This window comes from Aptenodytes patagonicus, chromosome 1 (genome assembly GCF_965638725.1).
Source record: "Aptenodytes patagonicus chromosome 1, bAptPat1.pri.cur, whole genome shotgun sequence".
NCBI classification, from domain to species: Eukaryota; Metazoa; Chordata; class Aves; order Sphenisciformes; family Spheniscidae; genus Aptenodytes; species Aptenodytes patagonicus.
In genome coordinates, this window is record NC_134949.1 from 27860085 (window position 1) to 27878119 (window position 18035).

The 18035-nt window shown below is 38.6% G+C and overlaps 1 protein-coding gene across 3 annotated transcripts in view; it reads right to left on the reverse strand.

Moving 5' to 3' along the window:
* The window catches only part of ST7 (suppression of tumorigenicity 7), a 153967-nt gene that overhangs the window by 35007 nt on the left and 100925 nt on the right, over nt 1–18035 (reverse strand). For all 3 annotated transcript variants that reach the window (XM_076330401.1, XM_076330393.1, XM_076330383.1), the window contains 3 exons: nt 17715–17869; nt 14306–14403; nt 2457–2571 (listed from right to left, as the gene is read on the reverse strand). In XM_076330401.1, the coding sequence (XP_076186516.1) occupies nt 2457–2571; nt 14306–14403; nt 17715–17869 (368 nt within the window). The remainder of the gene's footprint in view (nt 1–2456; nt 2572–14305; nt 14404–17714; nt 17870–18035) is intronic.

Consider the following 18035-nt stretch of genomic DNA (forward strand, 5'->3'; position numbering starts at 1 on the left):
AGTATGCAAAAGTAGAGCCGGCACAGGAGTTTAGTCTGAGATTGGGGAGGGCATGGCTTAATTCCCTGTTCTGTCACAGTTCTGCTATCTCCCAGGTCTATTATCTCATAACTACATTAAAGACTAGAAGGTGCCAACATCCTGTGGTGCCTGGGGCATAAAAATGGGCATTTCTATTTACTTGCTTCTCAACATGCCAAAATAAAGTCCATGGGGATCTACACCTGTGTCACAGGAATTACTGAAATACAAGGAGCTACAAGAAAGACTCTGATGTTACCACTTTAACTGCAGATTTCTTCTACCAGACTAAGCATAACCAAGATCTCTCCCAGAGTCATTACTGCTGGAGGATGGCAGTACTCAAGGGCCTGGGTGACATTGCGATCTCTGCTTAGAATGATTTGACTCCAGAAGGAGTTGAAAACATTCCAGGCTGGACTGGTAGCAGTGTCTATCACTAACGTTACCTGTAATCAGCTGCTTATTCATCTTTCATTAAATAACCTCAGCTCTGCCACAGTCTACTTCAGGGGTCTGAAATTCGGCAGGATGATCATGTTAGTATCAAGCCAATGGTCTATTGCTAGTCTCATTAAAATTTATCTCAATTTCCTAAGTTATAAGATGTTAGAAGAAAGCAGTTAGCACATATTCAGTGGAAGGTTCTGCAATTTTTTTGGTTATACTCTCCAAAGATTCTTTGCCCATCAAGTACACACATCTCAGTACCCCAAAAAACTTACACATCAACCTCTTGCCACTGTTCCATGTGATGATACAGGGCCAAGTACTGGGGCTGACAGCAAGAAGCCTCTCTCTGCGTGGGATTTTACTGTTCTGCTTTTTGGCATCCAGGCAATGCAGCAGAGAATGTCAAATGAAGAGGAGGCAGAAGACACAGAGAAAAGGGTAGATGGAAAAGATGTCTGGTAAGACAGGAGTTGGAAAGTGGGTGAGGAGGTGTATCATGACCATCACTGCCCTGAAGAGAAGATTGGGATAGGTAGGTAGGAGAGGCAGAAGAATAGAATTGGGAATGAATGGTACTGGGTGAACAAGGAGCCTCTGATAAGAACTGGGAGCAATAGAAAGCTGAAACTGACCAGGCAAAAGAGAAGTAGAAGACAATTCAGTAGACAAATGGGACAGAAGATCAACTAAGGGCAGGCTGGGAAAGATGCTAATTCCTTCAAAGAATCAAGGAGAAAGAGTAGCCAAAGCACTGTCGATATAGGCTCCAGAGCCCATATTGGTAGCCATTTATACAACAATACCTCAAATGATGTCCATCCACCTTTTAAAAAACTTTGCAAGTTACAAGCTTTAAAATCTCTGTTCAAAGAACACCAGAAAGGCTGTAAGAGCTAGTAATTAAGAACATTTTAAAGGCTACAAGATCAACCTAGAGAAAGAGTTAAGAAACATCAAAATTAAGGCTACCTGTTTCACTTGATTCAGCTATTTGACTCATGCGTGTTATGATTTAATTTTTAGTTATATGATTACATAATAGTCTTTTCATAAACTCTCTTGCCATACTCCAGTGCAGAGTATGAGGCTTTTCTGAGGATGACTGAGGACTGTGTAGTAACACAACAGGAAACTGATGGCTGTAGGATTCCTGATTCATTTGTTGCAGAACTTGGAATGTGGATAGTAAGCCAGGGACTGCAGGAAGAGGATGAAGAGTGGCACTGTGAAGGTTGATGAATGCTGCTCAAGAGAACTGGATTGTATTCCTGTTTCTGTGACAAAGTTTCTACACAACACAAGGAAAACCCATTTGACTTAAACTAAACAAAGTATGCCAGTTGGCACTTCTTACTCTGTCCTTTCTCTGTTTGAGACCCTGGTGCCTGAATTCAAGTTCAAAGGGCTAGAGCTGAAGTCAGCAGGAGCTGTGATTTGAACATAAAAAGTGATGTAATGCTGCATAAGCCAATGCTTACTGAAAAATACTGAAAATTAATGCGAAAAATTCACCTAGTCTTCTGAGCTTTCCAAGTTTTCCCCATAAGACATGACGTCTGCTACTCAACAGACTGCTGTGAAGTTAAATCAATTAATGTTTGTAAAGCACTTGTATGCTACTAAGTCAACATTCATAGAAAAGTCCACAAGGGAACTGATAATCCTTTCTTCAGACAAGGCTTGAACAGCATGCAATAAAAAGTCTGCAGAACCTAAACAGTCATTCTTTAAACATCAACAGAAAGCAAAGAAAGCACTGAAGAGCTGCTAGTAAGTGAGTTCCATTACCCTGTACAATGAATTAAGCATGGGTTGGCAGAAAAAATGCACAATGTTTAATCTTTGGATTAAGGACTGTGTAAGGGGATCTATGAAGCTCGTGACAACCACCTTAATTACTGTGTTTCCTAAATTTTAAGAGTTTGACTTAGAAACATTGCTTCTGTACCATATAGAGAAAATATAAATATATATGAACTTACCATCATACTTTGCTAAGACAGCTTGGACATCTGCATACGCTTGCAGTTCCAACAAAGCCTCTAGCAGGTTTTCATGGATGTTGAACATGCTGAGCAGAGGAAACTCCTTCATCAACTAAAATCAGTAACATATGAAAGGGTTAGATTATTAACATGGAAAAGGGTTTCTTGTTCAAACTGCATTTAAATAACCAACACCAAGTTAAAACCCTTCAGTTCCCCTTGTTCTTGGCTCTTTCCCAGAGTTCACTATTATCTCAGAAATTTCTGAGCTCTTAATGGACACTGGGTCAGGTTTCTTGACAAGACATTCTTTGCATAGGATGTAATTAGTCAAATCCAAGAACGCAGCTGCCTGAATACATAACTCTCCTTCAATTAACAGGCTTCTTCAAAGTAAAGAAGAGTTATCTTATTGTACTGGAAAAGAATCTTCAACCATGTAGCTCCTCTATATCAGTAGTAAGTAAACCAGCACCTCTCTGGTATATTAGTAGAAAAAACAGAAAATACATTGAAAAAAAATCAGAATAAAATCAAATGAGAGAAGATTACATATATGCAACTACATTACCAAGTATGCAATATTAGGATTTGTAATCATGGATACTTTAGAACACAACTGCAATTGTGGCCAATATAAAAAAAAAATTAAAAAAAAAAAAAAGAACAAAAAGGCAGCAACAATAGGAAAGGTAAAGTTTATACAAACCTAACACTATAACTAAAGTATCCATCTTGTATGACAAACTGAATGAAATGTGTAGTTAAAATAATCTAATCCTTTTACATGTAAGTGCCTTTACTTTATGAACTAACCCTTTGAGAGATAGCAGGGATTTGTTCTTAGACATCCTCAGTTTCAGTGTCTGCGTAGATTCAAATGACTGAAGCTGATATTCTATTGCATCTCCTTTTTGAAGCCACACTTATGAGAAGCATCCATGTTTTTTACTGCAGAATTATTAAATAATACTTTTTATTGTCAGAGTGATTCCCTAAAGAACTGAAGTGTTAAAAGATCCTTGCTTCCTTGTGTCCTCTTTATGGCTGTTACACCTTAACTGCCTACATGATGTACATTCAGCACAAAAAGGTCCCACACAGTGTAGAACCAGGATAGCTGATATTACTGCTGCTCTTCAGGAACTTGCAGAGGAACACTATCATTTAGAATCCCTCTGAGATGGTTTATGAGAACAGAAATACTCTAACAAGCCAAGTAAAGAAAATGATTCAAGGTCAGCCTTGCTCAATTTGAAAATACTAAGCTGGACCTGAAAACTCTGCCACTTAATAAACCTACCTTTGAAGATATAAACAGAGAAACTGATGAGAACCAGCAAATCTTAATCTCACAAACAGGTAACATAAACAAAAATAAGCCAGGATTGAAACAAGAGGGGTGGAGATTCACCAAGAACTTTAGAAAATGAGAAACAGGTAATGCACTAGAGCTTCTTCACTCTGTTAAGGAAGAGACCTTAACAGGTAAACAGAGATGCAAGGTGCAGAGAATTTCTTCCTTGTGTTAATGGTCTGGCATAAGCTAATGTAAGAACTATTCTGACCTTCACGGATAAGTCTGTCTAACTTTGGCTATCTGCATAGTACTAACTTAGCTGCAGTTTGAGGATTAATAAAGTATCAAAGGCAAGGAGGACAGTGTTTTGTTTAAGTGATTATATAAATTTCTGGTGAGAATCATGATCACTGAGACAGCAGCTGAAAGAGCTCACTGAATTTTTTATGCTAGTGGCATGGGGATGGCCATAAAGCTCCTAGTTTCAATGGTAGGACCTGAACCTATGAAAAAGAACACAAAACTGCATAGTTTGCAGGCTTTTCTCCTTCTCCAGTTTTCCAAAAAATGGACCACAGGTCTTGGTGCTTATCTAGGTAAGTGGAAGGATTTGACAATAAAATAAAAAGTTTAAGTCATTGCTCATGAAGAAAAATAACTGCAGGTGAAAATTCACATAGTTGGGTTCATCAGTTAAGGATCCAGCATAGGGCCTACTTCTCTTCATTCTTGTCCTTACTCACTATTGCTTTTTTAACAGAGGAAGCTACTATTTGGCAGGAAAAAGCATGACAGAATCTGGCCCTATGTAAGTAGTGATTTAAAGTTCAGAATGAACATATTGCAGAGAATCCCCTCCAAGGGATTAAGAAAGATTATCCCTGCTCATTGAGAATGAATAATGGCTGGCAGAATAACATTCCCTCCATGAGTGAAGGGAAGAGCTGTAGGTAGTTATAGATGTACTGTGGACAGTAAAAGCTCTTACTCTGGTTCTCCGTTTCTCACTGACATCACTCACTGATTATTTTTTTCTATTTTAATTAGGTTCTGTCAGAGTGATAAACTCTGCCTAAGACAGCAGCAGAATAAAGGTCACTGTCTGGACTGCCAGGCTTCCAAACTGACAAGTGTTAATAAAGGTTTCATCTGGGAAAGGTTGATTGTTAAGAAGTCCAACCTGGTTATAACGAACTCAGTTGATATTGTAGCTACAAAAATAAAACACCTCTAAGCAGCCACTCAGCTATTCGAACATTGACTGTGCACAAACAACAGCACATTTGCTATTAAAAAAAAGAAAAGAAAAAGAAGAGAGGACATGAACTCATTTCTGTGTCATCTCAGGATGTATATAGTTTTCACTGCAAATAATTTTCAGTCACAGTAAAAAATTTGGTTTTTGAGAAACTTCCCAGAAAGTAAAGCCACTTAGATGGAAGAATATTATGACAGGTCATCTTTTAGGCCTCATAGTGAAAGGAAACACTGGGAAAGAAAAAAAACGCCACAAAGGTTGCAACATAGGCCTGCTGGATGGTCAGGGCAGGCCAAATACTGTGTCATGCCGACGAGCAACTGTGAGCCTGCTCTCCTCCCCTCCCTAGCAGAGGGAGGCTGGCTCATACCCAACACAGAGATTTAAAGATGGGCACGTTATCCCTGAACACGAGATGAAAAACGCACCCTCAAGTTCCCCAGACCCATACAGCATCAAGCTCTAATGTGGACTCTAAGAGGCGCAGACCTCCCTTCGCACCCAAAGATTTATTTTCTGTGAAGTAACAGAGTAACATTTGCCAAATTGTTTGGCTTATCAATTTTAATTCTCTTTATGGCTTTACTGTAGCCTGACAAATGCTTTCATTTGAGTGGCAAGCACTGCACTTAAAGAAAAGACAAAAGCTCTGTTATCATCTATCTCCACACCTTAAGATCTCAAGAGACAGTCATCAAATTCAGCACTCAAGATTTCCCACCAAAGCCGCTACAGCTCTTTACATAAACACAAGTTAGGACTAAAAGTTTCATTGTAAAATTCCAGTTAGGTGGTCTCTCAGCTGGTATGAAAGAGCTGTGCTCCACTGAGCGAAGCTTGTTTTCATAGCATATGAAAACAGACACCACATGGCTATGAATGTATTCCCTTACAATATAAAGATGTTCGAACAGCTATTGAACATATTATACCAAATCTATGTTCACAAGGATTTTACTTTGAACTTGTATTGGTCAAAATACTTTCTAGTGATGAAATTCAGACCTGGGGCTGGGTTAGCCCATATTCTGTTCTAATTGCTCTGCACGTTTGGGGGGAAATAGACATGTGTAGAAAGCGGAATTGCTTTTCACTGAAAGACTCATCAGGAATACTGCAAATATACAGAGATGGTAGCATTTGCAGAAAATGAATAATTTTTAATTTTTTAGATAAATAATATTTTTGAAGTATAAGTTTGCAGAAAAGTTCTGGAAATAAGTCTGACACAATCGGGTATCTTATCACTAGTCCTGGGAGGGCCATATTTCTAGACTCACCCCAATCCATATTGCAGGGTATAGGTTCAACGATTTTGTGATGGATATGAAAACGTGATTATCACAAAAAATGCTTTATGGTATAAGGAAATACACATCTGATTTATTGGATGAGGAACAAGTTTTATCTCCCAGAACAGTTTAATGAAGAGGACTCCCTTCCCTGAGAGTATTTCAGTCATCAGCATTTTCTCATTTCGATCTAATTTTTGAAACATTTTCAAGGAATGTAGCTTTAACTGTTGCATCCGTTATTGTCTCTGTGATGACATTAATGTCATGCATCAATTAGCAATGACACATTATTTGTGTAGAAAACGGCTTTAAGCTACAGTTTGTGCCTACGACTAGACCATGGGACTCAAGGGAATACAGAGGTGGATAAACGAACAATCTTTTATATAACCTGGTGTTGACACATTTATTCTCCATTTGCATTATGGCTGTATGTATGGTCACATATTTTACGGGCAGTGCATGCAACCATTCATTGCTGCTTATACTCCTATCTTCTCAACAAACAAAAACATTTTTAGATCAATGTATTCAACCGAATGCATTCATATAAATATGAAAATTGAATTCAGCTTAAAATGAAAAAACAACAACAAGCAAACAAGAGAAATTCAATGCAAACAGTGAAACTGTTACAACCTTAATTCCTAGTGTATCTGTTCCCACAGTGGGTACCTGAAATGGTAAAATCTGTCTCCTAAAAGAGGAATGACTGAGCCTGCCATCTTCCAGGTGCAACTGTCCACCACCATTGAAGAATCAAGCACACAGTATGAATAACACTGTTATTTTCACAAGCACTTTGCATAAGCTGCTTTCTTGTATATGACTTGTAATCTGTAAGAACTGTTAACTGAACAAGGTAGAAAAGGCAAAACTCCAAGCCATTTCTGAGTAGAAAAACAGAAACCTCCATTTCTGTGGGCTTCATTGTCTACAGCTGAGCTTTCAGATGTCTAAGCTCTGACTGAAGCTTACTCTGGGTTTGAGGCATTTGCAACATGTCACTCCACATTGACTCTCTGATGTCTAACAAGATACACTAATGCTTAAGTTTTTCTCCTGGCCAGCTCACCTGGCAAGGACAGAAGGGAAGAAACATTGTCAGCAGACTAAGGCTAGCACACAAAAAGGCTCTGTTAACAATGTCAGATGCTTAGAAATTAGGCTAACTCCTGGTCCTAAAAGTGCAACTCATTCCAGCGCGGTCTCATTGTGAGTGGGATTCATGTGATGTAAACAGACACCCTCATAGCTCTCGGAGTTGGAAAACGATCTGAAATACGCTGGACCTACCTGAACTAAAGTTCTGCTTAATTACAGCAAAAGTAGGATTCTGTCATTTAATGCTTTTCTCTATGTACTACATTCCTTTTGGGAAATAATCACTGTTTTGTTTGGAAGCAGCTCCGCAGTTACTCTTTTACAGCTCAGAGAGGATAGAAGCTAAGAAGCCAAATCTGCCAGATCCTGTTCTTTTGGAGCTTGGAAATGATTAGCAGTAGGATCCACATATTTTCATCCATGTGTGGAATTCAGGGAATTTGATATGTCATCTATAGTTGAGCTTCAGAGTGTCAGAAAAGAGACCCAGATCCAGTTTACACTAACTGTGGGATGGCGCAGGTATAAAATTTGCTGACATTCCATTTCAAATTTGGCGAATGTGAGTTTAGTCCTAGTGCTCCATAATATTCACAGAAAATACAACTTCTCTTTAATATAGGATTAACGAGTCAATAAAGTGAAAGATATTTTACCAAATATGCAAACTCTAAGGAAATATGCTAGAACATGCAGCCTTTATGTTTTCTCTTAATTGGAGGATTAAAGCCTTCAGAGTATGACTTGACTTCTTTAAGGAATATAATTATGAAAATGCTATTATTTGGACTGTGTTGTAAAAATACACGTATTTCAAGAATAAAGAGAATTTTAAAGGCAGATGTGGCATGAAACCAGAAGAGCGCAAGTTGTTCCAGATGTACATTTACTACTAAACAATCACATCACATAAAAGTAGTAATAGTGATAAATTATAATAATGTTTGTTACATCAAAGATTAGTAACTTTATAAAGCATGAAAATAAAGTCATTACTCATAGCCCTCTTCAAAAACACTCCTTTATTTGCATCATCCCAAAGTACTTTTTGCAGAAACTTTGCCATATTTTTAGAAGTAGATTTTTAAATGAAATTAAAGTGAGGAAATGATCTAGTAGCTCAAAAATGGGCTAGGAGATTCCAGAAAGATGGAAGAGCATAATTAAAGGACAATACAAAGCCCCTGAACATGGAGTGATGCAAGAGGGCAGACAAAAAGGAGTCCAAGTTACCAGGACTCCTACCAAGACTATGTGACTATATTCTAAGACTACATTCTATCTTAATAGAATCACAATGCTGAAAACCCATAATTTATATGAGAAACATTATTATTGGGTTTAGGTAGTAGTCACCAAATTTCTAGTTTTTGAGTGTTTTGCGCAGGTTCACAGCCATGATAAAAAGTGAGGGGTCTGAGTCACGTGCAGGTAAAGGGAAGGGATAAACACCATCAGGGCAATCACAGGAGGCTCCATTTTGTTTAAGAGCCCATTCAAATGAGGGATGTTCCAACCTGCCCTTCCCACTTACCAATAACATGTGAATCTGTGACAAAACAAACCACATTTGAATATACAGACATATGGAAATGTTAAAATCAGCATTTATCACTTGCTATTATTGCAGTGCTTGTGTGCCAGAACAAGAATTAACTGAAGATAGTACTCTATGGTGGAGATTGGCAAATGTCACCACTCACAAGTGTAGCACTCTTCTAAAATTTATGAGATAACTCTTGGTCTCATTTACCTAAGAAGTACTTTTCCTTCAAATTTTAATAAATGGTAATTTAAGTAACTGCTACAGATGTTAATAAAGCTAGAATCCCACTCAAGGCAGAGCAGCCTGCTTAACCTGACCTGTGTGACACAAGCCAAAGAATCTGATTCACTAATCCTTGTCTCAAGCACAGAAGTATTTGGGAGAGACAGACAGTAGCTGCCGATGCAAGTAGCTGCAGAAGTTGTGTTGTTAAGTTGCTAGGGATCGTAACATCTTTATTAGCAATTAGTACCCTCTTTCTTTCACACAGCTTGATAATTCAAGGTGCAGAACAGTGTCCCAGCTATGTATTCCCATTACCCCCCGAGAACAAATCAGGAATGCATACAAGAATACAGAATTCAAGAGAATATTGAACAGAAAACCTCATTCAAAGCCCAGCAAAAGATGTTGCCAAGAAAGTATGCTAGATTTGCAGAACCATCATACCAGCAAAAATCACTAATACTGCTGGTCATGAAAAGATAAAAACCCAACCTACCCATATCACTAAAATCATTTTAATATGGTTTAGTACCCTTTTGAAGCCTTCAAGTGACATAACCTCTTAAACCATTTTAAATGCTCAGGGCAGCCTGAGTGTTTAAACAACTTATCATGCAGCCCATTGATAAGCATGCAGCACTCTTAACAATACAAGCTGCTTAGGTACTGATAATTCCTTAATGTCTCCTGTGGCATAAAATATGCATTTAGAGACTGCAGGTGGGCACCGAGATGAACACATAAACACATTCAACTGAAATATCCTCAGCAAGGTTCTCAGAGCTAGGTACATAGAAGTAGACATCTAGGTTCTTTACTGTGATCTGAAGAGTAATTTCTCAGCAGATATGACTGATCCCAGAAATAAAATGTACTTTTCTGACCCTTAAAAAGTGTTTTGGTTTCTATCCTTCTCCAGAGCTGAGGAAAGACCTGGAGAGTCTCTTCTTCCCTAAACCTCACTTGTTTCTAAACAAAGCTGCAAAGCATGGGGCAAGTTGCAATTCCACTGTGTCTCAGAAACATATACTTGGTTAAGACTACAAAGCAGTCTTCAGGGGAGTGCAGGGCCACAGAGTAGGAGACAGACACTCTAGAAGGAGTTTCTTTCATCTTCTCTCTGAAAGAGGAAGCAATTAACAGCTTCTGTTCACTCTGTCCACTAGCACACCTTCTGCCTGCCACCCTTCTCTTTCCTAAATATACATCACCCTTCAATGAAAGCTTGTTCCACAGTCCAAATGTTCTCCAGAACAATCCTAAGAAGCTCAAATTAATTTGACAATTCACTTTCTTGCACGGTACATTTTCACCTGGATACTCCAGTGACCCAGTCAAGGGAATTACCGTGTCAGTCTGCTCCTGAATTCAGTAGCGCAGTCACTGATCCAGTCACCCGCAAAGTACAGAGAGAAGTGCCTTTGCACACCCTCCACATCCTCTCTGTTTTTAATCAATGAAAAACACGAAACACAAACCCAGCACGCTTCTGTTTTCTTCCATTGTAATGGTGAGGGAATCAGCAAAGAGCAGACAGTGAGCAGCTGGGACAAAAGGCTACCCTTGCTCATCAGCATGTAGCTACTCGGCTTGCAGCAATAAAGATTCAACATGAAGGGATACTGAAGATTCCGCACAGCCACCATTAAGGCCTTTCACCTCTGCACTTAACAAATTTTCCAACATCATTTAGAACACACTAGTTTAAATCCTCCTAACATAATCAGCACAACAAATAAAACAACCAGCACCATAGACTTTTTCCTCAGGGACAGTAAAAGAGATCTAGTTCCCTCACAGACCATATCATGCTCTATATAAACTGGAATAAAACTGGAATAACTCTGTTGACTAGACTGGAGTTATTCCAACAACACGTTAATCAAAATGAGATCATAAGTTAACTCAATATATACAAATAGTGACAGCTGCTGGTTTCTATAGCAAAATATAGTAAATAATTATCATCAGAAACACAAGCAAAAGCAACACCTATGTACGATTCAAATTACATGCTTCCATGAAAATTACAGGTTCGTAATTCTCATTAATTCAACTCAGCTAAATGAATGACATCCAAGCAGCAAAGCCAGCAACAAAAATACTATCTCAAAATCAATCACAGAAGCAACAGAAGTTCCTACCCAATTTTTAAGTTTAAAAACCCTCTTTTTAAACAGTTTTTTAAACAGTTTTAAAAAAACTGGTTTTAAATATCTTCAATATAATATTAAATATGATTTCCCTATCAGCAGTGTATATAACCATAAAATCAAAATCTTAAGTCACCAGCAACTCATTTTCTTTCCATTAAGGTGTTTTAAGCAGGATCTCAGTCTTTTCTTACATAAAATTCAAGTAAGACAACCTAATCCATCAGTAATGTCCTCAAGATGGCCCCATATATGCAACGAATTAAACACTCTCAAATATTTTATTTTTTCAAAGTGGCAAAGACTCACTACATCCCAATCATATTTCCCAGATGGTGTCATGAACCTCTTAACACTTCATTCCCATCATGTTCCATGTCTTGAGAAATCTGTTTTCAATCTTTCAAACACAAACAGGGCCTCCACCCTCTGTCCCCTGATGCTAGGTTCAGCAGTCCCCAGCCAACATATTCTTCATATTCTTTTTAGGGTGAATAAATTCATCTCCTCCCTCATCAATCTCATAGAAACCTTCCATGACACATTCATGTTCTCCAAACTTCTTCATAACTGTATTATTTATGTCTTCTGTGAAGAAATGGAGGATATGCATTCATCAGAAATAAGTAGCTCCAAGTCAATCTAAGAAAAGCATCTGCAAAGCTGACTTGACCCTACTCTTGCTCCCAGTGTACTGGAGCTGTGACCTACAGATACTGCTGCTTTTATATGTCATCTAGGGACTTGCTAATTCTCAGCTCTGCTTGCTCACAACAAAGAGCTCTAGAGGCATCTAAATTCAGTTCTGAGGATTTGGCTCAGTGTCTGCATGTGGAAAACTACAGAATGCATTGATGGGAGTTGAAGCTCTAGAAGCTGAAATTCTATCTTTACACCTCCTTTGTCTTGCATTCAGTCCTTTCATTTTAGCAAAATATTCCTATTGAGGAGAGTGTTTTCCATCCTTCAAGTGTCTAACAAACGATGACTTTGGGTCTCCCTGTCATTGTTGCCTTTCGAGATCCACATTGTACTTAACTTCACAACACTCAATTTTCTCTCTAGTGACAGAATAAGCTATTCATTATAATCAAAGCATTCTGGCTCTCACTTCGCATAAGAAACTTAGGACTAGAAGGACCACCCAACTCCCTGAATCCAGTGCTCTGCATACACAATCAACCATACATATTGACAGCAGCAGAAGGCGGCTTCACAGAGTATCTGTTCCACATCGCCCTATCTACAAACCACAAAACACATTCAGCAGCCCATAGTAAGCTCCAGAAGTTGCCATAATTATGATGTGTGACATTTGAATGTGAAATTAAAAAATCTTTCTTGTATATTAATGCCAGAACTTAGAATTCCAATGTTTGTCCTCAAAGATTTCAGTATTTGTCCCAGAGTGCCTGTGTAACAAAATCCATGAAGAATCAGTGGAGCTGACTGGACTGAAAATGACGTTTTTGAAATCAACATTCCCCCAGCTGACGACAAGACTGCAAAACCAGGTCTTTCTTCCTTGTCCCTCTTTCTCACACTCCTCGCTGTACAATGGCAGGGTTTTTGAAAGTTCTTTTTCAACACCTCTGGGAGCCTAGTGATTCTGGGTTGTGAGAGTTGTGTGCCTGAAAAACCCCAGCTAGAGACAGGAGAGAAAGTTACTCACCACTTGCCATCAGGTAGATTATTTAGGACAAGGGCCTGCATTATTACGATGCTCAATGTTTTAAAAAAATATTCATGAGTGCCCCAGTTCCAGGAGAAGATGCTGGGTGCTGGATTCCAAGCTGGCAGACATACTTGCCCTACTGCTGTTGATGCAAGTGCCTAAGCTCCAGAGCAAGTCACTTGCCTATTTACATTAAAATTCCCACTGGCTTCCAGCGAGAATTTCCCTTTTCACTAGGCAGGTTTCGGGACCATTCATCTGAGCTGCCTAAAGCACACTTTACAGGTGCTTCACTCTGGTCTGGGATTCTGTTTTGTACATTTAAAATTTAGGTCCTTCAGCTCAACTTGCAGAACTCTGTATCTTGCTGGATTCATCTCTACCTCACTTTTGTGGGAGCTGGAAAATGAAGGGTAAAAAAGGAGAGCACAAGAAACTGGTAAGCAGTTTTACCATCATCTGCCCAGAGCTCTAGGGCTTCATTCCTCCTTCTGTCACAGACTTGCTACCTGGGGTGAGGCAAGTCACCTCCTCAAAGAATTGTGTTCCTAATCTGCATCCAGGGGATGTCACTTGAAGAAATGCTGGGCATTTGCAGCTATCTCTACACTTGAGCATTTTACATACTTGAAACATATACAGTGCCTTATGTGGACAGCTGGCCCTCCTGCTATCCCAAAAATAGCTACCGTTTGGTGTTTCAAATTTGTAGCTTTGTAGCTTACTGACTTATGACTACCATGGGTAGCTCCCCTGCCTGCAAAACAGGGATATAATCATCCCCCATCTCAGAGGGAAATCAGTTCATTATAGATTAATTACTTGGTTTTGACTTCTCAGTAGTAGGTTTTGCATGAATAAATAACACTGTCCTCAGGTCTGAATAGTGTGACGTAAACAATGCACAGAGCCAAACTGCAGCTTTGCAAGGAGGAAACAGAATACTTAAGACCTGTTTATTAAGTTAGCGGCATTCATTATATGCTTCAGAAAAAATGTTATGTAACTTCATGATCAAATAATTGAAGACTGCACTCCATTGCACATGTACCAGGATGGGAAATTTAGGCTGTATGGGTAACTGTCCATCTGGTGTTTTATGACTTCATAGTGTTGCTTTCACAACCTTGTAAATGATCTCTTAACTTAATCTTTATGTACATTACACATACAAAATGACTATCAGCAGTGCTGCATGCAGCAGGAATGAATGCTAACTGGTAAGCAAATGCATATAATTTCTATGCTACTATTATCTAAGCATCACATGCGAAACAAATCCAAACTCACATCTCTCATCATTTTCACTGCTTCCCTGGTCCTTCCCAGCTTTCTTGCACACATTGCCAGCCTCCTCTTAATATAAACTAAAACATTGGTGTCCCTTCCTGTATAAGAGGAAAAAGAAACAGCATTAAGATAAAAAAGATAAAACAAAGGTTTATTTAACATTCCAACACAAAAGGAAACACAGTTTTCTTGCCATTTTTTGTTATTCGCTACCATCAATGCTTTCACAGTAATTTTAATAAAAAATTACCAAATTCTGCTGATTTACATGTGGCATAACATCACTGAAATCAGTGGAATTACTCCAGATACACAGTGGTATAAATAAGGACCCATGGGTTGGCCTTACACCTATGAAATATAAGCAGATCTGAAGGTACAGAGAACGCTATAGGGTATAGACCATTAAGTAATCAAGTGAGGCAAGGAGAACCCCTATGAAGTTAGCATTGGCACAAAACTCTGTGGACACACTCACAACATTAAATTATTTAGCAATTCACATACATGGTTAAGACAAGAGCATCCATGAAAATGCATGTTACATCCTGCCTTTTTTATAAGTTATGATGTACATGCTTGTTAATAGGAGATGCAGCAAAACAAATCCACATCCTCTAACAGTCTTTTTCCTTAATGATTAGAGGAAAAGAAGTATACCCTGAACTTCCAGTTTACAGAGAGCCTTTACTTGTTACCCAGTTATCATCTTCAAATTCCTCACGCCACTAATTATGGATGGCAAATTAACATTCAGATGTTTCAGATATGAGAGTCCCATGTGCTGGAAGACGCCCTAACAGCAAAGATGACAGACACTACACAGCTGCAGTAATTATTCTCTTGGAGAACTCTTACTCGTTTCATTTCTCATTCTCTTCCCTATAATTAATAGGGATAAAGCATGTGAATTAATAATAAAGCATGTGAACTCTTAACATGCTTCTGGACCAACAGGAAATGAGCAGACAGCTAATCATCTATAAAATTACCGTATCATGAAAATATAAGACACGTGCTACAAATTATCTTTGTGTATAGTATGCAGTCTGTAAAGATCTTAGTCTGTTCCTAACATTTTCAAGTCTTTCACAATAAGAACAAGATGTGCACTGAAAATATTCCAGGTACCTACAAATTGTTTTAAAGCTGTGATTACAATTTTCAGATAGATTAAGCAGCAGGTTGAAAGGTCTGACTTTAGAAGAAAAAATAAATAAGGGAGGGAAGGAATTTCTTTAGCTGTATTTTATATTATGTAATTCCTTATCTCTGTATTGATTCCTATATATTTGATAATTTATTAGTTACATCTGTTTCAACATCTTTATGTAGTGTAACTAAGAGTTATATATTTCAGGCCAAGCTTCTTTTCAGAAGGAATGGTCAAAAGGTACTTACTTACTATGAAATCAAGATAACCTTTCAGGCCAAAATTTTCTGAGGTGACTAATGATTTGGGGTGACTAACATGAGCCACCTTAAAAAGAAGATTGCCCGTGCTTTCTATAAACTAGCACCTTTTGAAAGAGGTTAAGTTGGGTGCTCAAAGTCATTATTTACTCTTAAAATTCATGGTCTAACATAAAATACTGTATGAAGGAGATGGAACACATGAAGAAACAGAAATGTAGAGCAATATGCTGTTGTTCAAGAAATTACATAGTGGTTTTCACCTGTAAAAGATGAAATGCCCATTTTTCATCCCGAAGTCAACTTCAAGGACCAGAAATGGAATGACAGACATCTCAGAACCATGGAGTAACTGCAACACATCTGTCCATGGCCCTTCCTCTCTGAAGAGATCTGAGCTCTCCACCTTTGTAAACCATGCAGAAGTCCAGCATATAATCAAGAGAATCCCACTTGAATCCCCTGTGTCCAAGGCACCATCTAAGTCTGCAACTTAGCTCTAACTTCTGTGGGTGCACACTGACATTATCAAGGGGAGGCTAGGTGGTATAGAGAAGTGCAACGATCTAGCCCCTCCTGAAGCCCCAGTCAGAGCTGGCAGTCACTTTTCAGGCCCTCCTGCTCTGTGGCAATGCACTTAATTTTGCGATTCAACTGGTTGCTTCCTCTGCTGTAATACTGAAGGTTCAGGGTGTCAAATTTGATGATGACAGTAGCCATCTAGCACACACAGGTTACAAGAACACCATACTTACATTTGCCTGCACAAACTTAACCAGGTTATCTTGACGTAAGCATCGTGACAGTGTTTAATTACTCCTATTGTCTATTTTTCATAGAATCACTGTCATTTTCTGCGCTGAGGATGGATTGAGTGCACAAATTAAGGTTTCACAGACAACCATAAGCCTGCAAGAGCCTGAAAATTGCTCCAAGGGCTCAGCTGCTCTATATTTTTATTTTCTCCAAAAATAAGCAAATCATCCTAAGTATCATTTTATAACCAGCAAATGTTTAAAATACTACCCCCAATCTTTATAAAACCTTAGATTTTCAAGTATAGACTTGTGTACACTTTTGAAACCAGAGATCACAGACAATTTCACTATGTACAATTTTTATCAGCAATCTTCAAATTATGTGAGATAGCCAGAGGCTGTGAATTCAGGTCCTGAGAAACCCGAAGATGCCCAAAGTATGTTAGTGCTTGTACTTACATAATTAATTGGTATTACTTTTGCCTGAGGTATCCATTGTAGACTAGAAATAACCTAGACTGTTTGCTTTATTTATCTTTTTGTTCATTTACTGGCAGTCAACCCTCATGTATTTTCTTAGGTTTAAGAAGCACCTAATAAATATCAGCACAGCAGCTAAATCTGCTTATTCAAAATTAAAAAAAAATAAAAATCTTGACTTTCAATTAGAGCACTGTATTATTCCAGTTGTTAATTTTTACGTTTCTGTGACCTTTCTTAATATATGCAACTAACTTTTCAAATGTCACACTGGTTAATGGGTCTCATTAACTTTTACACAGAACAATGTACGTATTTACCCTCACAGCTGATGGAAAAGAGCTGGCAAAGCATCACTTCACTCCTGTTTCCATCATTCTTTACTGCCTTTTCACAACATGAACCCATGTTTTCAAAATGGCTAAAGGCACTTCAGTGCAACTTCCTAAAACAGTGTCCAGCATTTTCTGAATATCAGATCTCTTTTGGCTCTGCTACCTTTTCTTTTCTGTTAAGTACATGCTACATATTTTCTGCCATGACAAAGAAAAGGTGCATCTGTAATCTGAGCATTGCTAGCTCAGCAACAGAATCAAGCAAAAACACTGAAACAGAATAGTCTGGCTCTAGGGCCAAATTCCAGCCAATGTTAAATACTGACTGCATAGTTCTGAGAGGGGAAAAAAAAAACAAAACCCAAAGAACTCCCCAGAACTACTCTCCCTTTAGAAACAGCTATTCCCTCCAAAGAAACTTACTGTGTTGGGCTTCATACTGCGCACCATGGTGCTGTAACTGCTGACTGCGCCTGTAACAGCCCTCTCCAGCTTTCAGAGCTTGCTTGAACAGCTTCTCTGCTTCTACAATCGTTGTCGCTTCCTCTTCGGCCAAGAGAATATAGGCAGTAGCACACCTGCAAAAACATCAGAGGAAAAACCATGAGAAAGTTGCATGAAGTAAAAGCTATACAAAGACATGCAGACTGGCAAGAATGTACCAAATACAGAGGCAAGGGAGTTTTGTCCATATACCTTTCTGATGAACTGTTCTGATGAATAAATATTCTGGCAACCAGATCA